The 16,399-nt window shown below is 35.2% G+C and overlaps 2 protein-coding genes and 1 pseudogene across 29 annotated transcripts; 1 reads left to right on the plus strand and 2 right to left on the minus strand.

The window, feature by feature from the left end:
- Positions 1 to 115: 115 nt before the first annotated feature.
- Positions 116 to 8,068, plus strand: EMB1789 (CCCH-type zinc finger family protein). 27 transcript variants are annotated; one of them, XR_015031239.1, is made up of 11 exons: positions 116 to 492; positions 1,745 to 2,877; positions 3,264 to 3,329; positions 4,001 to 4,066; positions 4,273 to 4,401; positions 5,495 to 5,545; positions 5,940 to 6,080; positions 6,372 to 6,678; positions 6,736 to 7,429; positions 7,660 to 7,704; positions 7,855 to 8,068. XR_015031239.1 is itself a non-coding variant. In XM_085752249.1 (9 exons), the coding sequence occupies exons 1-9, from the start codon at positions 342 to 344 to the stop codon at positions 7,293 to 7,295; spliced, it is 2,604 nt and encodes an 867-aa protein (XP_085608375.1). In that variant the 5' UTR covers positions 116 to 341; the 3' UTR covers positions 7,296 to 8,068. The 27 variants fall into 27 exon arrangements, 7 of the variants coding, with proteins under 7 accessions (XP_085608375.1, XP_085608377.1, XP_085608376.1 ...); XR_015031244.1 differs by having other exon boundaries at positions 4,004 to 4,066; XR_015031242.1 differs by having other exon boundaries at positions 3,267 to 3,329.
- A 1,154-nt stretch (positions 8,069 to 9,222) lies between these two features.
- Positions 9,223 to 10,945, minus strand: LOC146938274 (uncharacterized; annotated as a pseudogene). Its single transcript, XR_015031227.1, has 2 exons — positions 10,658 to 10,945; positions 9,223 to 9,596 (listed from the first exon to the last, which is right to left on the minus strand). The product of XR_015031227.1 is annotated as an uncharacterized LOC146938274 (transcript).
- On the minus strand, positions 9,223 to 15,061 carry LOC146938273 (Pentatricopeptide repeat (PPR) superfamily protein). Its single transcript, XM_085752244.1, has 3 exons — positions 14,819 to 15,061; positions 10,658 to 13,811; positions 9,223 to 9,596 (listed from the first exon to the last, which is right to left on the minus strand). Exons 1-2 carry the CDS (start codon positions 15,026 to 15,028, stop codon positions 11,451 to 11,453), a joined length of 2,571 nt encoding a protein of 856 aa, XP_085608370.1. The 5' UTR covers positions 15,029 to 15,061; the 3' UTR covers positions 9,223 to 9,596; positions 10,658 to 11,450.
- Positions 15,062 to 16,399: the final 1,338 nt, after the last annotated feature.

A 16,399-nucleotide genomic window follows, 5' to 3' on the forward strand; every position in this document is an offset into this window, starting at 1 on the left:
ACTTTTTAGTTGATTTTATTAATTTAAAAATTAAATTGTAAAAAAAAACACACACACACAAAAAAAAACGTATTTAGAAGAAAATAAATGTGCCCTTTCGTGGTTCATTCTTGTCACACTCGAACCACAACAACACAGCAGGAGCTCCCTCGTGTGCCGCCCTCTCACTCCAGCCGCTACGGAGGCAACATAACCCATTCAATGACTCTCTCTTCTTCAAACCCAGAATCTCGGTTCTCACTCACTCTAAGCCAATTGATGATTCTCTAATTTCTCATTCCTTCTCCAATTGTTTGTTTTAGGGTTTTAAAATTGAGAATTGTTAATGGTTTTTTTCTGCAATGGAGAAAGTAGACTCTGAAATCATCCCTATGCCTTTCCCTCCTTACCGTCGATCTCACTTCCGCAGTCATACTTACACCACCCTTCTCCGTATTCTCACCCACCTTTCCCCTTCCACGGTTTCAACTCAACAACCCCTCGACGTTCCTGGTACATCCTTTCATATCCTATTTTCCTTATTCTTACTGTTGTTGCTTCTACTTTTACCTCTTGTTTTACTACTGTTGTGTTCCGTGTCGTTGTATATTCACCATAGGAGGTGAATTTTTAGCCACTAGGCTACTAATAGAAATTGAGAGAGAAAAAGAAGGAAAGTAGTATACATTTTTTGTTATGTATTTCATCGAATCATTTCAATTGAATGTTTGGTTATGCAGTGAGAAAAACTGATTTTCAATGAATTAATTTTACTTTAGTTGAATGTAGAGTGATTTATGTTTTGATACATTTGCATGAAAGTGAGTTGAAAAATAAATTTCAGTGTAAAAATCACATTTAGACTCAAGCGATAAACCCTAGCTTGAGGTTAGAATCAACTCTGGAGGCAAAATCAATGGTACTGGAGATCAACCAGACATGTCAAAATCAATTTTACACCTTTTAAGAGTCGATTTTGGTTGTTCCAAACGTGGAACCAAACATAGGCTAAAGTGTAACGGAATTTTAACAGACCGTTATTGTCTGGTGATACATGCTATTTAGTACAAAATGTGTTCAAAATGGCGGCTATAGTGGCGTTATAACAATATTGCATAGCGGAATTTTATCAATCCGCTATTCGTGATTGAGTGATCGAGTCAGCACAGTTAGTTATACGAACATGGTCTTGTTTGGCTCTGTAGTACCAGTATTCTGCTCGCACAGTTACAAGGTTAACACATTGTTTGGCTAGCTGTGCTATATTACTCTATTAAGGGCTATGATTGCAGTGTCAGAGACATCAAAAATCTTCATGTCTCACAGCTAGGGTTGTGGAAGCGCTTGCCCCCATTCTTTTCTGATATTATTGATTTGAATGATTGTTAAATTCAGTTTCTTTTGTTAATTGAAAACACAAGGCCGTTCCTTTTCTTCAATATATTTTTTTTAGATATAAAAAAACTTCCTGTCAAAACAAAAATATAAATAATTTGATGTCACAGCTAAGGTTGCGATTGCAGACATTTTTAACTAGCCTTTTTTTTTATATTTGTTGATTGAAAAACAGAAAGGTGTTTCTTTTTCTTCATTTTTTTAATAACTTTTTTGTGAAGTTTCCTGTTGGATTTTGAATTAAAGCTTATTTGTTTGGTTGTTGTTATGGATCAAATTGATGATAGGTCCTATATAATTGCTGCACTTTTCATATTTTTTTGCTACACTCTTTGTTAAAACATTTAATAATTTTTCTTCCTCTTTCAAGATAATGGCAATGTTGGAATGGAGCAAGAAAACCAGGAAAAGGAGCCTGAGAACTTTGAGTTAAAAGTTGGTGCTGATGTCAAGGATCCCAAGGGTCCAATACCCTTGAAGGAAATGCATGATGTCCATGAGACCATTGAAAGTGTTGGAGACAAGGGCAAGGATTTGAGTGCCAATGCTATGGTCCTAGATGATGCAGCAGAATTTCTTATGGGAGTAGATGAACCGTCTACACAGACAGATGGTTTTCATTTGGAACAGATGATAATGGACGAGTTGGAGCTTGTTGTGAAAGGGGCTGAAGATCCTGTTTGTGATGATAGTTTAATCCCCCTGAACTGCGAGAAACAGAATAGCGGTAGTGAAGTTGATTTGATGGATTACCGAGTAGAACATGTTGAACATCTGCGTTCTGGTACAAACACGTCTGAAAGTGTAAGTGAGGTGCAGTCGCAAGTACAAGGAGAGCTTAATCAACTTGACTCGGAAGGCTTTCATGTGTCCGAGTCAACAAAGGGACACGCTTCTGACTCCGTGATTAGTAGTACATCAAGTATAAACAATGAAAGACAACAAAAGGAAACAGAATTGGTAACACTGGTTTGTCCTCTAGCAGGATATCTTCCTACTATTCAAGAGGGTGAATTTGAGAAGGAAGAACAGAGTGGACATAAGGTTGATGAAGCAACTCATAGTTCTTTAGATCTTGATACAAATATTGAAGCATTGAATATGACAGAAGATGGTGGATTACTGGATTCTACAATTATGGAAGATAAATGTGAAACACAAAATGAAGAGAAATCAGAGAAGTTAATTTGTGTGAAAAATACAACAAGTTCTTCCGATATTCTGATTGAAGAAGGAGATTTAGAAGAGGGAGAAATTTCTGGAGATTTTTCAATGGATGGAAACACATTTGATGTGTCTTCTGCGGATGCTATAGTTTCAGAACAGATGAAAAACATGATTTCTCCTTTCAAAACGGGTATCTCCTTTCAAGGCTTTCCATCTAATCTCTTTATGGTAAATGCAATTCAAAATACACCAACTTTAACCAAAAATCAAGTCTTGCACAAAGGATTCATGGAAGAAACCTCTATCAAAGATCACGGGAACTCATCTGTAGTACAGGTATGGGTTTCACCCATTATTTTAGCACAATATGCAATGATAACCTACCTTTTATTTTATTTACCTTTACATTATGTTTTGTACTCACTACCAATGATGAATGGAAGATAAATTTTATTTACCATTACATTATGTTTTGTACTCACTACCAATGATGAACTGAAGATATTCGATGATGATCCTTCCTTATGTAATTTTTAATATATTGCCCTATTTGAGTTTGTTTGGGAAAATTTATTTAATGGTGGAATAATGTTCTATAATACTTTATCATCAACCATATCCTTCGGCATCCTATGTAGAGTTCCATAATATAGACAACTATTCAATGATGCTAAAACTTGGTGATGTTTACTTTTCTTTGATTAATTATTGTTCATATGCAGCAGAGTGTTGATGCCAGCAGAAAGGAACAAAGTGGTCCTGATGCTAAGAAGAAGAAAAACAAAAAGGTGTTCTTCTTATATTGTTGGCTTGTTATATTTTCTTTCTTAATATTGTATTGAAGTTCGAAACTTGTGATATGGGTTTTGAGGCTAGTTGATTTTTCCTCCTCTGAAATAACTCCAATATCAGTTGATTCATTATCCTACTATTTATGAAGAAGATAATTGCTAGCAAAACACTCTCTTAACACTCTTTTTAACACACTTTCTTCCATTTGTTGAAATTAATATAGGTTCTACATTGTTTGTGTGGGACCCACATCATTTATTATAATGTATTGAAGGAATAGCTTATTATAGATAGATTGCGATAAGAATGACCACAGTAGGAATGTCACACTAGATTACTATCCGTGCGTAACTGTCTAACTGTATTAACTGGCAACTCATATTGCTTTCTCTTTCATATTGCTTTCTCTTTCCATTAAGTTTGCCAATTTATTTGCTTGTAGGTATGTCTTCATATTGCTTTCTCTTTCCATTAAGTTTGCCAATTTATTTGCCCTATTTCAATTTTTGGGCGAAATGAACTAAATATCAGAATAATTGACAAGTTATTTTACGGTCAACCAAATCCTTAAGGCTATTATTTTAGAGTTCCATAATGGGGACCAAAAATTTAATAATTTTAATGCAAGTGATGCTTATATTTTTGGTGAATTATTGATCATTTGCAGCAGATGGTTGATGCCAGTGGGAGCAAGCGTGGTCCTGGTTCTCAGGAGAAGAAAACTAGAAAGAGGGTATTATTCTGATTTTATTAATGTCTTCCTTTATGTTGTATCAATGCCCTAAACTTGTAGATATATTTTGAAGCCAATTAATTTCACATCCTTCGAAGTCGTTTCAACATTGGTTTATTGATTATCTGCAAGTTACGAGAATAATCCCTATTTCTATGTTTTCGTATTACTGATGATTTCTTTATTTGATAAAATTTGCTCTGCAGAAGAAGTATCGAAAGAACAGAGCAGAAAAGAACAGAGATCTAGGTGTTAAAAGGCCCAAGTTTCAGCCTCCAGAACAAAAACCAAAAGCTAAAGAATGTTGGCATTATATGAAAGGAAGATGCCATGAGGTTGTTATAAACTCAATTATATTAAACCCCGACTTATTCTTCACTTTATATCATGACACCTTTATGCTTGTTTTAAGTTTCTTTTTATTGTTCTTCATTATACTGTTACACTAGACGGGATAGGATTAGAAATGACGACATTACAAAGAGAATTGGGGTAGCACCTAGTAGAAAAGATGGTGGAAACTAGACTTAGGTGGTTTGGGCATGTAGAGAGAAGACATGTAGATTCTGTAGTAAGGAGAGTAGATCACATGGAGAGTAGTCAAATCACTAGACGGAGTGGAAGACCTAGAAAAACTATTAGAGAAACTATTAAGAAAGATCTAGATATTAATGAGTTGAATAGAAATATTTTATTATAGAGCATTATGGCTTCGTATGATCCATGTAGCCGACTCCACTTAGTTGGATAAGGCTTGGTTCTTGTTGTTGTATTGTACCATTACACAATGCATATGAGAACTTGTTATTTTAGTATTGATGCTTCATTTAACTTTTTGAAGGTAATAATTGTATATTTATTAATTGGAACGTAGAACTTGCTTGAATATTCATTTATATATGGGGTTAATGAGCCATGTCTTTAAATAACAAGATAAATTTCATGTTGATATTTACCTGTCATGTCAGAAGATTTCCGTATTCATGACTTAAATTAAAATCTTGTAAACTCTTCTTTTTCAGTTATATAATTTGATATTTGAATTTATCTGAACCCTGGAAACAAGTTTATTGTGGATTTGTGAAAACTGAAAGTTACCTCCAGGGCCGAACCAACACATATTGAGGCCTAATTGAAGTTTTCATACATACAAAATCATATATTAAACTAATGTAATCAAGTAAATTTTATCAACATAATGCCTTTTTATCAACTATCAAGTATTTATTATTTTTTTAAAGTAATTGAGATCGTGATTGCCTTGCTTGCCTTACCCTTGGGCCGACCCTGGTTACCTCATCAAGATCTGCAATCTGTGCAATATTTGTTTGTGTGTCTATAAATAAAATATGTAAATATAATATAATCTATCTATTGAAAATTACCAATTCTTACTTTCTCTTGCTTTGACAAAAACAAATTTGACAGGGTGATAACTGCAATTTCTCACATGATGCTATTCCTTCAACAAAGTCCATGGTATTGGTCTTTTTAAAATATTACTCCCTAGTATTCTTTTCAAGTTTAAATATGTCTATGGTCCCTGCAAATATATGCCACCTATTGGTTTTAGCCCCGGTAAATTTTTGTTTTTTATCCTTGCAAATATACCACTTTTTACTTTTGGTCCATGATTTTTGTTTTAATCTCAGTAAAATTTGTTCTTGTTGGAATTAGTCCCTTTAATGTGTTTGATATTCATTTTAGTCCTTATGTTGTCTGTACTCTGTACTAGAGGGCCTAAAATCAAATACTCTGCATATTACAGTACCAATTCCAACATGAACAAAAACATATTTAAGCTTTCTTTTCATCAAGTTGTAACAAAACCAAGAGAAATTTACAGAACCTTGTATTGATTTTGAAATTGCAGCCATGTACTCACCATGCTTGTGGCTCTTGTATGAAAGGGAATGATTGCCCATATGATCATCAGCTCAAGAAGTATCCTTGTTCCAATTTTGTGTCACAAGGCTCCTGTTGTAGAGGTGGTGAATGTAAGTTTTCACACCAGGTACGACATCCTATTCAACTTTACTTGTTGTAAATGACTTAATGTCAACGAACGTAATAAATAATCAATGTTGTCTTATAGCGGCTACACTGACGCTATAGCATAGTAAAATTTGAAAAACCAATATTGTTCCGTGATACACTATTTGTACAAATTGTTTTTGAATAGTAGCATAGTGGAATTTGAACAAACTTCTTTTTTCCGGGATCCACAATTGACAACACTGTAAATAGTGGATTTGCATTGTATATTTATTCTCTCTTGGATTAAAATGAGCTCTTTCTCATTTAGGTGCAAACCAGCCAAGATATACCTACGCCTACAAATGCTTGCAAACCAGAGTTGAAGTCTCCTCTTTCGTCAGGAAATACAAATTTCAGTACACCACTGAATAATCATGGCACTGGTTCTGTCCAACAAAACAACTCCAATTCTAAGAGAATTTATTCTCACACCAATGTAGAACATAAGGTAGACGTTTCACAGACAAAGCCTACCTCAGCACCCAAAGGAATTAGATTTATAAATGTTGCTAACTTATCACCTAGTACACCAAAACAAGACACGGTACAACCAAACAAGGGAAATCTTGTCCACAGTGGAACATGTGCAGATAAAGGTCAAAATACTGCGGAAATTTCTAAAAATATTCCAGCTGTCATGCCCAAGGGAGTCAACTTTCTTTCTTTCGGCAAAGGTTCTGTTTGCAGTTTTAAACGTTCTATTCACTCCACTGCAGAAGGAATGATATTGAAGTTGCCTCAGTCAGTCAATTTTGGTTTGTCTGAACATTCAGTTTCACTGCTGAATAAGGATGATAATGGAAAAACCAGTGATAGAACTGCACAAAATTTACCACAAACTGCGCTATTCTCACATGAGATTTCAGACAAAAACCAATCCATGGCAGAACGACTGAAATCAAGATTTTTAGGGAAAGATTCAGCTGATGATTCTGTGAGGGATCACAGCCATTGTAAATCAGTTCAAGAGGTAAATAAGGCATCTGATAATTCTCAGGCTTCAACTGTGACCTCAGCTACGCTTCTTGCTAGTCCCTTTGTTTCACTTCAATCTTCAGAAGGCCTAGTATCCAGATGTCATAAACAAGCATCAAACTTAGGCCAAAGGGCATTCATTTCGACTTTAGCTTTTGCAGCGGAGCATGAATCAAATATTAAGATGAAATGCCCTACTGGTGCTTCACCTGTATGATCAGAGGAAAATAAGTAAAACAATTGCAGCTCAAAGTTCAAAAAGAATAACATTCCTAAAAAAAAAAAATCAATCCATGAAGCTCCTGGTGATTTGAATCAAAGGCACTTCCTAACTTATTGGATGATAACCAGGTAGGGGGATGTTTAGTTTATTATGTTTCCATTTCTCTCGCGGTATGGTTGCAGGTACAGTAGCACTATAGATTGCTAATACGTAAATCCTTGGTTCAATTGTTATTTTGAACATATTTATTTTAATATAGCGGTTTCAATTTCAATAGTCCTTGTGTTATGCTCTTCATAACTCGGCAATGTAACTTCGCTTATCTTGTTACAACTCAACTTTATTGCGGACATTGTAGGTAATGCACTCATGCTGTGTTCTTTATGACAACAAATTTGCAAAGGTGGATTTCTCCATCTACCTGTCAGTCACTTACACAAGCAATATTCTTGCTTCTGGAAATGACTTGAGTTTTGAAGTGGTTAATTGGTTTTAAAATTTTGGTTCTATGATGCATGTACCTATTAAACTTGGTCTGCTGTTGCTTGTGCAGGTAACTTTGAGCAAATTGGCTGTCTTTTAAGATTTTGCACGAAAAGCTGCGTAAACCAGTTGTTTGATCTTAGTTTCTTATAATTCTGAAGGTGTATGTATTTTGTATTTAACAGTACTAGAAACTTCTGATTTCTAAATATTTTTTGGGAGAAATTCTGAAGAAAAATTAGTTTGGAGCAATATATGGCTGAATGATCTATCTTTTTGCTGCATCACCTTGTATCTTGTGATATACATGTTACAATTGTTTTCCCGTTTCATTTGCTATCATTTCTAGTTTATAATGTTTGTTCAACCATTTTAGTTTTTAACTTTATGTCTTGATCTTTGATATTCTAATGAGTCGAACTGAGTAGAGTTATATAAAAGGGTAAAGCTCTGAGACTATATATTTAGAGCGATTATTCATTTTAGTCCTTTAAAAAAAATTGACATTCAATTTTGTTTTTCATAATAATAATCTTTGGAAATTATTAATTCAGGACATATTAGTCACTAATAATCTTTGGAAATTCACTAACTGAACTGGCATATGAATAAAGCATAGAATGAAACAATGAATATACAAATCGTTGAAGTAGGGAGTTTAGTAGTTGAGATTATGAAAAGAAATTAATTTAGAACAAAAATTTAAGTTGTTTATAGAAAAGCATATGATACTTCTCTTATCAGTTGAGTTGAATTGTTCACCAAATAAGTGTAATTTGTGAGACACTCATTTTAAAACGGATGGAATAAAGAAGATCCATATAACTAATGTCTTCAGATTTTAAATGAAAAAGTAATGTCTAACTCATTTACACCATTACTCTCAAACCATTGTAATGCCTCCCCGGTGGTTTAAGCTCACTTCAGGACCCAACACATGGTTCATCATTCACAAACCAAGGGATTGGTGATTATTTTTTCTTATGTTACTTTATTGAACCTTTGTTAGTACTAATTAGATAAGCTACCAAATGAAGAAGTTCCTATACCATCCCTATACTTTAAGCAAGTATCTTCATCCTTTCATACGACTATTAAGTTTATGCTATAAATCACCTGGAATGAACAAGTTGTGCACAAGTTATGAATGCGTTTTTAAAAACAAAACAATTAATATTATCAAATCAATTGAGCCATTTGGAACTAGTACAAACATTGTTGCTTGTATTTCAGGTAAAACACGGTAGGAATTTCTAGCCTTAGTTGAAAAGTTCATCGGAATTGATCGTTACAAACAATATTATCACATTGTTCAGGAATCTCTAACCTTATTGCATGCACATGCTGGTTTAATTCATTATTGTGATTGTGATAAGGTACCCCTAAATCATGTCACAAGAATGTTTCATCATGTCCTACAATATTATAAGGAGAACACAGCAGCAACATATTTAACATATCCAATAAAAACCTAATAATTAAAAGGAGTACACACTATCCATGTTAAAGAAATTACATCATTCAAAACGAAATCTTCAACAGTCTTGTTCTGTACCCAAAGTAACAAAAACAAAAAACCAAGGCTACTACTATGTTGTAGGACACGATACTTCCAAATATAACAGTTCTGTACACCAAAATGTGGCCTCCATATAAAAACTAAACGTTAGCGAAAAATCTGTAAACTTGCAATCATTTAAGGAAGTGAAGGCTTATCAACCCAGCAATCTCAAACATAACAACTTCATCTCTCCATGCAAAGACCTTCTTCAGCTTCTCATCACAGCGAATACGCCTCTTGTTTTCAGGATCCTGTGTAATTATAAACAAAGCAAAAATTCAGTTAAAACTAGTAAAAGGTTACAAAAGTTACATAAAGTATCTGTGAATGCAAGATAGCATTAGATTAATGGATTGTTATCCCAGAAAACATTTAATTTAAGCATAACTCGGAAGTAATCAACATTGTATACAAGAGTAGTTTGTAGAAAGCTAGATGATTATATCAAACACTAAATTTGTAATTATATCAAACATGGAACTTTAGATAAGATAGCTCCAAAATTCACGATAGAACCCATCTGCATCATCCATTATCAATCATGTAAGCTGCACAGAAATGCATATACAACAAAATTCAGACATTATTGTGCAGATCAAACAATTGAAATGCAGAATAGAAGAGTTAGTAGTTCATGGCCAGACAAGTTAATCATCTAGTGTTTGTAGAACAAGTTGAGGATATCAGTCAAAATATTTTTGGAAAAGTTGTGGGACAAATTGAAGAGTGATGGCTCAATTTGAATACTCAATTTAGTCCTTCACAGTTTTCTCGCGGCCCAATTTAATGCATGACAGTAAATAATACCCAAACCCTAACATTTTCATATTGAGGACAACTTAGTGCCTGATCTTGTCTACAATATAAAAAAATTAGGGACTAATTCGGGTATTGGTTATTGTTATAAACTAAATTGTGTCGGGTCGCAAGAAAATTGTGAGACCAAATTGGATCTTCACTAAAAATAAAATATGAAGAATGGTGTTGTATTGGAGTGGCACCTAGCTTATTAGGGCTTAAGTTAAGAAGCACCAGTTGTTGGATTCAATCAAGAATTCGTCTCAACAGTCAATAATAATATACTTCATCATAATGTCTTGAAACCTCCTCATAAGATAATGAAAAGAATAAACAATCAAATGAACATTATTATATAATTAACAACTCACCAACCATTCTGAATGAACTTAATCAATGCGGTTTAACAATTTCAAAAACAAATTATTCTTAGGGTTTGTGTGAAATTTAGTTTTTTTTTTTTGGTCAAAAGGGAAAACCTTATCTAGAAGAGAAATGAATGAATTAAACAAACCTGACGATTGTGTTACTTAATGTAGGCCCAAATGTGCTTGAGTGCTTGGGTTGGTGAAATCTCAGGAAGACCGACGAGGTCTTGCATCTCCGGTGAGATTTTTTTGGGCTGCGAATTTTCCCGCCGCTGGGAGAGACACTGGCAGAAGTAACAACTGTTGTTCGGAGTGGGTTGCATCTCGTAGGTGTGGGAAACGCAACAAACCTTGGTGGTTGTTGAGGCCTGAGGATTAGAGTGGGGATGCTGTAGTAAAGTAAATAATGGTCTCGTTGCCATTGAAACCGCCATGTTCTTTCTTCTTTCACTCACAACGAACGAATGATGAATAGATTCGTATAATCTTAGTATCTCTCTCTTGGAAAATAAATGTTAACTTACTCAATAACACTATCCCCACTCCGCTCCAACCGTTATCCCATTCTCATCCCCCGCCCTCTCTTTTCAGTTACCAAAATGCCCTTTTTCAGTCGAACATCAGTCATACCTGCAGGAATCATCAGTCATACCAACAGCCTTCACTTCACATGTATTTTTCTTGATAGCATTACTACATAGTTTACTATCTACATGGCATTGATATTAACACCAACCCTTCTCCCTGCTCTTTCTATTATTTAATTTCCCATCTTTATATACAACCCAACCAGCAAACATCAATGAGCAGACATACTGCTACCTTTTTCTCCAAATAAGCTGCAGTGAAGGAGCCACCCCTTTACACAGAATTCCATACCCAGATATTATATATAATATTTCGAATTCTCGTAAACCATGAAGCAAGTCATCCACCAACTCATGGCAATTCCCTTGCCATTCTCTTCAGTAACCTACTTTTCTCCTCCTTGGAAACATGTGGGTCGATATTACCAAGGTTTTTCACGAAACTGTTTGCTTCATCTTGCCGGCTGTGCTTACAATACCAATCAACGATGGAGTTATAAGTATTTTGGTCAGGCCTACATCCTTGCTTGATCATGTATCGAATAACATCGATAGCCTCAACAAACATTGAGTCAGCAGCATAAGTTGCAACAAATGTGTTGTAAGTTACAACATTTGGAACAAGTGCAGAATCTTTCATTTCAGAAAATATCCTCAAAGCCTCCTTCATCCTGCCATTTCTGCAATATGCGTAAATAACAGTATTATATGAAATTTTATCCGGTTTCATACCTTTCTTCAGAACTTCCCTTAAGATTTCTTCTGATTTTTGGAACTTATCAGAACGGCTGTACATATACATCAAGCTATTATATGTAGTCAAACTTGGAGTAAAACCATTCTCATACATGAAGTTCAAAATCTCATTGGCCTTGGACACCACCTGCTTCCTCCCATATATTGAAATCATTGCATTCAGAGTAGTTAGGCCAGGTGTAATTCCTCTTTCCTTTAATTCAAAAAAAGCACGCTCTGTTTCCATCAGGAGATCACTCTTGCTACTTACTAGAACAAGGGTCTTTAACAGAACAGGATGTGTTTCAATAGAGCCGGAGTAGATCTCATCACCAAGTGCTTTCATCCTTTCAATCTCCTTACCATTGGCATAGGCATGAAGTAGAGAAGAGTATGTTAGCTCATTCGGTCTACAGCGACCATCCTTCATTTCAGCAATAATTTTCTCAGACTGTTCCCAAAACCCTCCTCGAGCCAACGCAGCTAAAACAGCATTATAAGTAGAGAGATCAGGAGACACTCCAGATTCCAGCATGCTTTTATAAACAGCCATTGCTTGATCAAACGAACCACATCTGCTGTATGCACTAATTAAAGTGTTGAAAGTGTCCCTCTCTGGCACAAACCCGGATCTCTTCATCTCTTTAAACACTCCTGCTACTTCAGAGTCCATTTGATTCTGTCCAAACACAGCCAAAAGCGTGTTCCAAGTAACAATATCAGGAGAACACCCACATTCCTTAATCTCGTCAAAAACTTTCATCATTTCCACAAACATTCCACGATTACCATGCATTTTGATAAGAGCATTAAAGGTACAAATATTCGGTTTGCATCCCGCCGCTTTCATTTCTTCGTAAACTTCAAAAGCAAACTCATCTTTCCCAGCCTTCTCAAACCCCGACAAAAGTGTGGTGTAAGTAAAAACATCTGGCTTAATCCCTTTCTCCACCATCTGAACTTTAAGCCGGGATGCTTCCTCCAACAAACCACCTCTAACATGAGCAGATATCAACGAATTGTAAGTAATAACAGTCGGAGAAAAGCCATTACTTTCCATATCTTTAAGAACCTGCAAAGCCTCTTTGGGTCGTCTAGCCTTCGCAAAAACATCTAACAACGCATTATAAGTAACCCTATCAGGAACAAAACCCGCAGACTTAATCCGGTCAAACACATTAACAGCTTCCTCATATAACGAACCTCGACGACAACAAGTGATAAGTGTATTATAAGTATACAGATCCGGAACCACACCATTTGTTTTCATAGAATCAAAAATGGCAGTAACACGAGACCAAGGCATACCCATTTTGCCATAAACATTCAAAATGGAATTGTAAGTAACAAGAGTAGGGGTACAACCGTCACGTTGCATTTTGTTGAACACAGAAACAGCATCATTATACCGACCTTTACTAGCATAAGCAGTTATCAAACAAGTATAAGCATAAACATCAATCTCAAACCCATCGTTTTCAAGTGTTTTAAGCAAGGATGCAGCGGATGAAACCCGACCCGCTTTGCCGAGAATGTTAACAATAACAGCAATAGCAGAACCGGTTAAAAGATTAGAAGAATCTTGATGGTTGCGAACCCAATCGAAAACGGAGAAGGCAAGTTGGGTTTTTTTGCGAAAGCCTAAAGCTTTGAGAATAGCAAGAATATCACGTGATAAACGAGTGGGGTGTGGATGAGGTTGGGTGAAAAGGGGAGAGAGGATATTGTTGAGGTGAATGGGGGTATTAGGGGGTGTGTCGAGTAAGGTGTTGAGAACATGCTGACCTGGAGGAGAGAGGTGGTGGTTGGACCAGGGTTTACCGGAGTTGGGGTCAGAGGAAGATTTGGAGATGGAGACACGAGTACGGGAGTGAGGACTTGTCAAATCAGCAATCTCAAGCATACCAAATTCATCTCTCCCTGCAAAGACATTCTTGAGGTTCTCATCAAAGCGAATAGGCCTCTTGTTTTCAGGGTCCTGTATAATAAGAAACAAAGCAAAAATTCAGTTACAAAAAGTATTTGTGAATGCAAGATAGCATTAGACTAATGGATTATTATCCCAGAAAACATTTAATTTAAGGATGACTCGGAAGTAATCAACATTGTACTAGTGTACTGTACAAGAGTAGTTGTTGAAAGCTAGACAATAATAAACACTTCATTTGTAATTATATCAAACATGTAACTTTAGATAAGATGGCTCCAAAATTGACGATAAAACCCATGTGCATCACCCATTATCATACAAGCTGAATATACAATTCAGACATATTGTCGGATCAAACTATTGAAATGCAGAATAGCAAAGTCAGTAGTTCAAGGCCAGACAGGTTAATTACCTAGTGTTTTGTAAAACAAGTGCAAATAAGGTTAAAAATAAAGAGTGGTGGATATCACAGTCAAAATGTTTTTGGAAAAGTTGTGGCACAAATTGAAGAGTGAAGACTCGATTTAGTCCTTCACAGTTTTCTTGCAGCCCAATTTAACGCATGACAATAAATAATACCCAAAACCTAACATTTACATAATAAGGACAACTTAGTGCCTGATTTTGTCTACAATATAAAAATATTAGGGACTAATTTAGGTATTGGTTATTGTCATAAACTAAATTGTGAGACCAAATTGGGTCTTGACTGAAAATAAAATATGTAGAATGGTCTTGTACTGTAGTGTAGGGCTTAAGTTAAGAAGCACCATTTGTTGGGTTCAATCTCAATAGTCAATACTAATACTTCATCCCTGGCCCTCATAATGCTATGAAGCACATACACTTCTCGGATTACACGTGTTGTATCCGACACCAACACGACACGGAAACATATAATTACACTGAATTATACGAACATTATTTTATAATTAAACAACTCAGCAACCATTCTGAATGAACTTAATCAATGCAGTTTAACAATTTCAAAAAAGGAAAACCTTATCCAGAACAGCAATGAAACATTGAAAAAGGAGAGAATGAGTTTGTTGAACCTGAAGATTGTGCTCGATATTGCCGCTGGTGGGAGAGACGGTGGCAGAAGTAACAACGACTGTTGTTCGGAGTGGGTTGCATCTAGAAGGGGTGGGAAACGCAGGAAACCTTGGTGGTTGTTGAGGCCTGAGGGCTGTTAGAGTGGATGATGATGATGTAGTAGTAGCAGTAGAGAATAATAGTCCCGTTGCCACCATTGAAACCTCCATGTTTTTTCTTCTGAACGAACAACCAACAAAACCAACTATGAATAGGTTCGGATGGATAATATTTGGTAGGGGAAAAAATTTAAAATTAGGTCCTTATTCTTTTACTCCCTCTTTCTTCAAAATATCTCTCTTTATCATTTCTGTTCTGTCTCAAAATAATTGTCAATTTAAAATATCAAAATAATATTTATTGATTTTCATTCAACTAAACTACTTAATTAACTATAATTAATAAGTATTCGTGAGCTTAGCTCAGTTGGTAGAGACAATACATAATATATGAAAGGTCCGGAGTTCAAACTCCGACCACCACAAAAAAAAAAACTAATTTTAATAATTTTAATATTGAAATCAACATAATTAATCATTTCCTTAAAAATCGTGTACAAATATTAATCGACTATTATTTTAAGATGAAGGGAATATTAATACACTAAACATATGGGCCAGCACGCCATGACCCGCTTTTTCAGCAGACTGAATGGGGCGGGTTAACTATAGAGGTAGGCTCAAAACCTCAACCTATTTAGCTTAAAATCGCGGGGTAAACGGACTGGTCATACAAATCATACCGTTTTGCCACCCATATCCATCATTATTGAGAGTTGTTTTTCTGACCCCTCAATATCTCTTTATGTTGGAAAAAAATATATTATTTAAGAGTTTATTTATTTTATTTTATTTTTACAAAAAGAAACGATATTCATTTATTCAAAATGACAAAGTACATCCATACAATAAAAATTTAAAGTCGCTAAAAACAAAAATGATGAATCTGCAAACAAACTCACATCATACATGTTAATAGCATAAAACGGCGGAGTATTTATGCCTATAAATATGATTATATTCCACTCTCCGGAATAATCATGTCTTCGAACCTGCAATGTTTGTAACACCCCGTTTTCCCAACTTGAAAATTTCATTTAAAATCAGAGTATTTAATTCATAACGGAATGTCACACACTACTTTAACACCTCAAAACAGATAATAATAATTATCCTTCAAATTCAACATCATGAAAATTCTTAAACTATTGCAGCGGAAAATAGTTCAACATTTAAAAGTCTTGGCACGCAGGCCTTATTGAAAAATCTCATAAATTAGTTCATAAAAGAGACACGTAAGGAATAGAAGTAAAAGCAAGCCCCCATCCCGTTACGTATCAGAGCACCTAGACACCAACTGAGAGTCCACTCATGAACGCCTCTAATCTTTATTACCTGCACATTACCCACGGTCGAGGCAACATATACGCAGAAGGGGTGAGATTTCATAATCAATACATTAAGCATATAATCCAATAAAATGCATTGAACAACTTAAACATTAATAACATATCAACAATTAACAATTAGCATAATTTTTCA

The sequence above is a fragment of the Medicago sativa genome, chromosome 3, assembly GCF_051527215.1.
Source record: "Medicago sativa cultivar Bolivia chromosome 3, Bolivia_mono, whole genome shotgun sequence".
NCBI classification, from domain to species: Eukaryota; Viridiplantae; Streptophyta; class Magnoliopsida; order Fabales; family Fabaceae; genus Medicago; species Medicago sativa.